This window comes from Phoenix dactylifera, chromosome 17 (genome assembly GCF_051530095.1).
Source record: "Phoenix dactylifera cultivar Ajwa chromosome 17, Ajwa_hap1_PhDact_Kaust_v1.1, whole genome shotgun sequence".
In the NCBI taxonomy this organism is placed as follows: Eukaryota; Viridiplantae; Streptophyta; class Magnoliopsida; order Arecales; family Arecaceae; genus Phoenix; species Phoenix dactylifera.
In genome coordinates this window covers 10,561,567-10,567,406 of record NC_143206.1, presented here as the reverse complement: position 1 = coordinate 10,567,406, position 5,840 = coordinate 10,561,567, and the positions used below count along the sequence as shown (strand labels likewise).

The following is a 5,840-nucleotide window of genomic DNA, read 5'->3' as shown; positions in this document are numbered from 1 at the left end:
CATATGCACATCTGCTCGGCTTCATTATTTGAAATTAAAACATAATCACGCAATAAAAATCATTAATTTTTTTTAAAAAAATAATCAGTAGAAAGCTGATCTCCATGAAATACGGTCAATAATAATAACCATTTTATTTTATTGCACATGAAATAACAGTGAGATTTCGGTGTCTACGTGTTTTATACCGGATGTGGCATTACTTACCATACATGGTACATTTTGCGCTTCGTACACTACATTTTTTTTTAATAGCTATCTATTCTAGTAACCATCAAATGATGTAGCAGCCATCCAGGATTGCACAGTTTTATACCGTACAAACCACTTTATTTTCTTTGAACAATGACAATTGCAATAAAAACCATTAATATTTTTGTCACAAAAGTATTGAATTAAAAGCTTATAAACCTAAGAGGCCATTCAAATGAAATAACTACAAACGGTCCCCGCGGCGGGGCGGTGGTCCATGCCATCCACCATGCACCATCCACCATCCACCATCCACAGTCCAAAACTCATTCCTCAACTTTAACCGTAAACGTAGAAAGCTTGCGATAACGCCTGCCCCAACAGCGACTGCATTTAATTAATCACCTCCAAATCTTCGCACGCTGGCCATGCAAAGCTCGCCGGCGAACGATAAATCCAGCGATGTGACCCGAGCGGAGGCCTTACCCCACACCTCCGCCACCGGGCCCCACCGGATTGCAGCCCGCGCCGTTACCATATCCTCGCGGAGTCCATACTGCCGATGCCAGCTCCCCAGAAGAAGGCCTCGAATCGGACGAGCCAAAAAATAAAAGGTTGGCCGGGATGGCGCGGAGTACATTAATTACAGAATCTTCGCGAGACCACGGGAACGCCCAAGGTGTGACCCTTCTTTTTTCACGTTCTATATAATGACCCAAGCGTGACCCCCACCGTCTCTCTCCAGCGATTAGATATTTTATTATTCGCGAGCTTTTTTGCTCTCTTTTTTTGTGGCCATGGCGGAGTACGTGCGACCCACCAACTCCATGATGGCCCTCTCCCAGCCCTGCGACGTCCCGGCCTCCGACGACGACGACGACTCCTCCCGCCGCAGCGCCGGCGAACGCGGCCGCTCCACCGCAGGGGGCGGCGGAGGACGAGAGCCGTCTTCCGGATCGGCTGGGAAGAAGCCTCGAGGGAGGCCGCCGGGGTCGAAGAACAAGCCGAAGCCACCGGTGGTGATAACGAGGGAAAGCGAGACGGCGATGCGGCCGATGGTGCTAGAAATCGCCGCCGGCTGCGACGTGCTGGAGAGCGTGGCCGCCTTCGCGCGCAGCCGGCGGATGGGGATCTCGGTCCTCAGCGGCAGCGGCGTGGTCGCCAACGTTCCCCTCCGCCACCCCACCACCAACCCCCCCGTCATGACCCTCCATGGCCGCTACGACATCCTCTCTCTCTCCGGCACTGTCCTTCCTCCGCCATCCGCCGTCACCACCGCCCCCGCCGCCCCTGCCCAGGTTAACTTCTCGATCTCGCTGGCGGGGACGCAGGGGCACGTGATCGGGGGGACGGTGGCGGGACAGATGAAGGCAGCAGGGCCGGTGGTGCTGGTGGCGGCCTCGTTCGCCAACCCGGAGTTCCACCGGCTGCCGCTGGCGGCGCCGGCGGAGGATGAGGAGACCGCTGCGGCCAAGGAGGATGACGCGAAGCCGGCTGGGGTTGAGGCGGCCGTGCCGGTCTACGGCCTGGCTGGTGGGTCCCTTCCGTTGACCGGTCCGCTCACCCACCGTGACATGGTCCTGTGGGCCCAACCATCCTCGTCTCGCGCTTCCCACCCTCCTCCCCCTCACTACTGAGTGTCCGAGCCCATCCATCTACTTAATTTTCTATCTTAGAAGAAGAAAACAAAAGAAAGAGATGTCGAGAGAGAGAGAGAGAGAGGAGTTCATTACCAGGAGAAGGAAAGGAAACAAAAAGTAAGGAAATGGCCAGTTTTGTTTTGTTAGTGCTGGGAGCTGTAGTAGCAGTGGAAGAGAAAGAAGAGAGAAGTCCTTCGTGTCAGAGTGAAGGTGGCCGGAGGGGGTGGCGGGTCTTTCAGGTCTATGGCTTAGGCTATAAAGACCCTCTACTACTTTTTCTTCTCGGGAAGCGCCGCTTCTCCGACTTCCAATGCAGGCTAAAGCTAGCTACCTTGGAGAAGAGAGAGAAAAGAGTCGACGAGTTAAGCATGTAAGCTTGTAGATCTCTCTTTCCTATCATTATATTTTACTTTTTCTTTCGTTTCATGTAAAGATATGTCTAAAGAGACAGAACCAAGAACTGAATATATGTTTCTGGGGTGCTTCTCTCTTCTATCGTTAGAGCTTAACGTGTGATGTTAAATAGCAGTCGGTGATCTCTCTCTCTTATATATCCGAAATGATCGATCCATGGTTTTCTTATCCTTAAGTTCAGCTTTCTTACTTCGTTTATTTGTTTCTATGTCTCTAACGAGCACGTAATGGATAACTGCATGCATTGATCGCATGTATTAAGCTTCCGTTCGATCGTAGTAGCAGTACAGCACTCGTTTTACGGCAAAGAGAAGAGTGAAATCGGCGAAAGGAGTTCAGATGGGAAGGACCTCAAACGGAACCATTTGCGAGCTATGCTGCTATTTTTATTTGTTTTTTCCTTTCCTTTTCTTTCTTTTTTTTACGCTTACTTTTACTTTATTCCACAGTCAAAACCGCATCGCGGAAACGTAAGGATGAGGTCTGGCAGAGGTGTTAATGAGCTTTTCCCAGTCGCGCAGTTGCACTTGCGCAAGGCTTATTATTTTCTCTGATCCAAAGACAAAGGGGAAAGGGGAAAAAAAGGAGACCTATCCTTTTCTTTTTGACGAAGAAAGGAGGGCCATGGATAAAAGAAAGATTTGGCACAGGAAATTATGGCTCTTTCGGCCGTTAACTAGCTGCTGCTTTACTTGTTGTCGTAGGAGGTCCCTGGAACTTGTTACTTTGTCTTGACTCTACGGCTCGTCTAGGGTCCATACGAGTGTACTTTGCTGTAAGGTTCGCTGAGTTGAGTGGACCAAGGATTTATTTGTCGCTAGCTAGTTGGCCGTAGGGGCAGGGGGCTGGCTGGCATCTTGTGTTTCTGGCTCAACTTGCCCGGAGATGATTCAGCGTGAAGGCATCATTCCACAATTTTTGTTTCCACAATTTTGTTAGAAAGCAATTCACCCACAGTAATCGACTGAATTCAAGAGGACTCTTATAGTATGGATGCGCATCATGTTGAGTTTTTGGCTGGACATATCTATAGAAAGGCTAACAGACTGGACGGATCACTCTGAGGGTATTCTAGATCCGAAAAAGAGTGTTGCCTAATATGCTCCGTAATGTGCATTGTTTTTAACTTTTTTTTTTAGAGATATTCATACTATGCGTCCATGACTCTTCTAAACATCCTCGCCATCCCACCTCTCGAGTCTAGACCAGGACCCAATAACGTCTTCTATTAGCAATAAATTTTGTACATTTTTACTATTCACTTTAATTTAAAGCTTATTTGAGTCCCTGATGGAAAGGGAGCAGATATCTTATGTTGCTTGTTTTGTAATTATAGGCAGCTAATCCTAAGCGTCTCGCTGCCTGGGCAGCAAGCTCCTACTCTAGTTAAGTTGGCTTCCGCGCGCCCTTCCGACCAATTACTCTCTGAATACGTTTCTCTTTAGCCTAGGAGAAAATTTAGGCATCCACAAAGGTCTGGTAGCATAAGTTTAATGGAGCTTTCGCAATCACTATTTCATTATTCAGACCGCGTGCACCAAATAAATTCTTCTTTAGTGACCTCTATGTAATAAGTTAATGGAGAATTGCTTCAAGATTACTAACTTATTGAATATTTCGTCACAAACTAAATCTGTAACAACCTAGGACCTCATCCAAAATGGCTAGCTAGAAAGTATTATTTGGGTTTTTTGATCCTGTATAAGTACTCAAGATCTACCCAACGAATAATCGATATTGGACTAAACACACGTCCGCACGGATCCTCACATACTCCCTCCGTTCAAGCTCTGACGTCTTCGTCAGGCTAAGGGTTTAAATACATTCAAATTTAATCACAAACACTACGATCGGCTCGTGGTCAGCCCCAATGAATCTGTGCTACAATGTCCCCTAGTCCACATAGATTATGGGTCGGATCCCTTCTGATGCAATTTGTAACAACCTAAGATGTCACCTAAAATAGCTAGCCGGAAGGTATTATTTGGATTTCTTGATCCTGTATAAGTACTCAAGATCTACCTAGCGAATAATTGATATGAGATTAAACACACGCCTGCACAGGTCCTTACAGAATCACTGCAAAGCTTCATTTCAGAAAAAGAATTATGGAAAAAAAGCAGTCGATCCTTGAATTATAATATTGCATGCTAGTTGTGGATGTACGTCTAGCATATAAGATCAAAGTTTAGCACATAATGAAAGATTTTGCATAAGGTAAGAAGGTAAGGGTGCCCCGCCTTGGCCTTTGGCAGATTAAAAAAGGGCAAGCTTAATCATGATATTGACTTGAAATGGGAAAATATTGGAGAAAACAGGCGCGTCAACCCGCCCGCTTCATTATTAAGAACATTGGAAAAGAACTCCTTTGTTTATATGCTTTCATTTATATACATAGATATGCATATATAGTTGGATTTTACACTTTATATTAATTTCTTCTAAATAGACTTAGCAATTTCAAACTTAAAGGTAAACCATCCAAATTGAAGATCCAAATCATTATGCATGGTCTATACAATTAATTATTTAAAAACCAATATATATATTGTTGTGGTTCAAATTTGGCAAGAGGGTGACCACGCTGGTAGAGCCGAGGGAGCCACTGGTGTTGGAAAGGGGAAGATGGGAGTCACCTTCTGCACGACGACTACGGACTTGCACAAAGCCTTATCGGTGGGGTTTCGGTGAGGGCCCTTTGACAATCAAGTTAGAGTGGGGATAAATTTTGTCCAACCCAAAAAAGATCGCTTAGAAATTACCTGACCGAGCTATTTATAGCCTCGGTGGAGTGGCCTAGGTGGCGGAGGTACTGTCAGCCCTCATCATGGGGAGGCGTGGCTCTGAGCCGGATGGCGTGCAGCTTAAGCTGGCTGGTGACGTACGGTACGGCCCGTTTTTGAGAACGGTAGAGTGTTGACAGTCATGGCAGGGTACGGCCAGAGTAGTCAAGGTGCTGTCTAACTGCTGCTGGCCGGTTATGGAGATATGACACGGTAGTGTGGTAGAGTACGACCACGTAGGTGAGTGTAGGCCCGCACATGGGTGTGGTCGTTGGCAAGGCCGACCTCGTTAAGCAGTCGCGTCATGCATTTGACGAGGTCGGCTTGGCGGTTGTTGGGAGTAGCTCGGTCTCCTGGATTCCGAGGTGTGCTCGGTCAAGCGCCCCGAGCTTGAGAGTCGGAGCGTATCGCTAGGGTCGACGCCCCGAACCTGGTCGGGATGGGTCAGCGATTGTCTGGAGGTATTCCGAGCTTTCGTTGGAGTTCTGAGGACTAGCTAGCCCTGGGCTAAGGTAAAGATTTAGCCGTCCGTTGTTGGTATTTACTGGGCCGAAACTGGGCGGCCTTTTAGTTGTGGGCTGGACGATCTATTTTTTCCTCTATCATTTGCCCCCCACTTCCGAGGTTGAGTTGTCTTGCTGCTCGAACGATGGAAGTAGTCAGACTCCTGATCGTCTAGTGTTTAAGTTACATAAACAAAAAGAGGTGTGTACCGAATCAGGTATGTATGTTAAGGGCCGGTCTCTTTTAGTCGCATTTCATGAAGCGAGCTCGGGCGGATTAGGTTGCCACGTCAGCTGAAGCGGATAGG

General features: G+C 47.5%; 1 protein-coding gene across 1 annotated transcript; it reads left to right on the top strand.

Annotated features, from left to right (window-relative positions):
- Positions 1-504: 504 nt before the first annotated feature.
- LOC103701722 (AT-hook motif nuclear-localized protein 22-like) lies at positions 505-2,414 on the top strand. Its single transcript, XM_008783885.5, has one exon. The coding sequence runs from the start codon at positions 990-992 to the stop codon at positions 1,827-1,829; it is 840 nt and encodes a 279-aa protein (XP_008782107.1). The 5' UTR covers positions 505-989; the 3' UTR covers positions 1,830-2,414.
- The last annotated feature ends 3,426 nt before the right edge of the window (positions 2,415-5,840 follow it).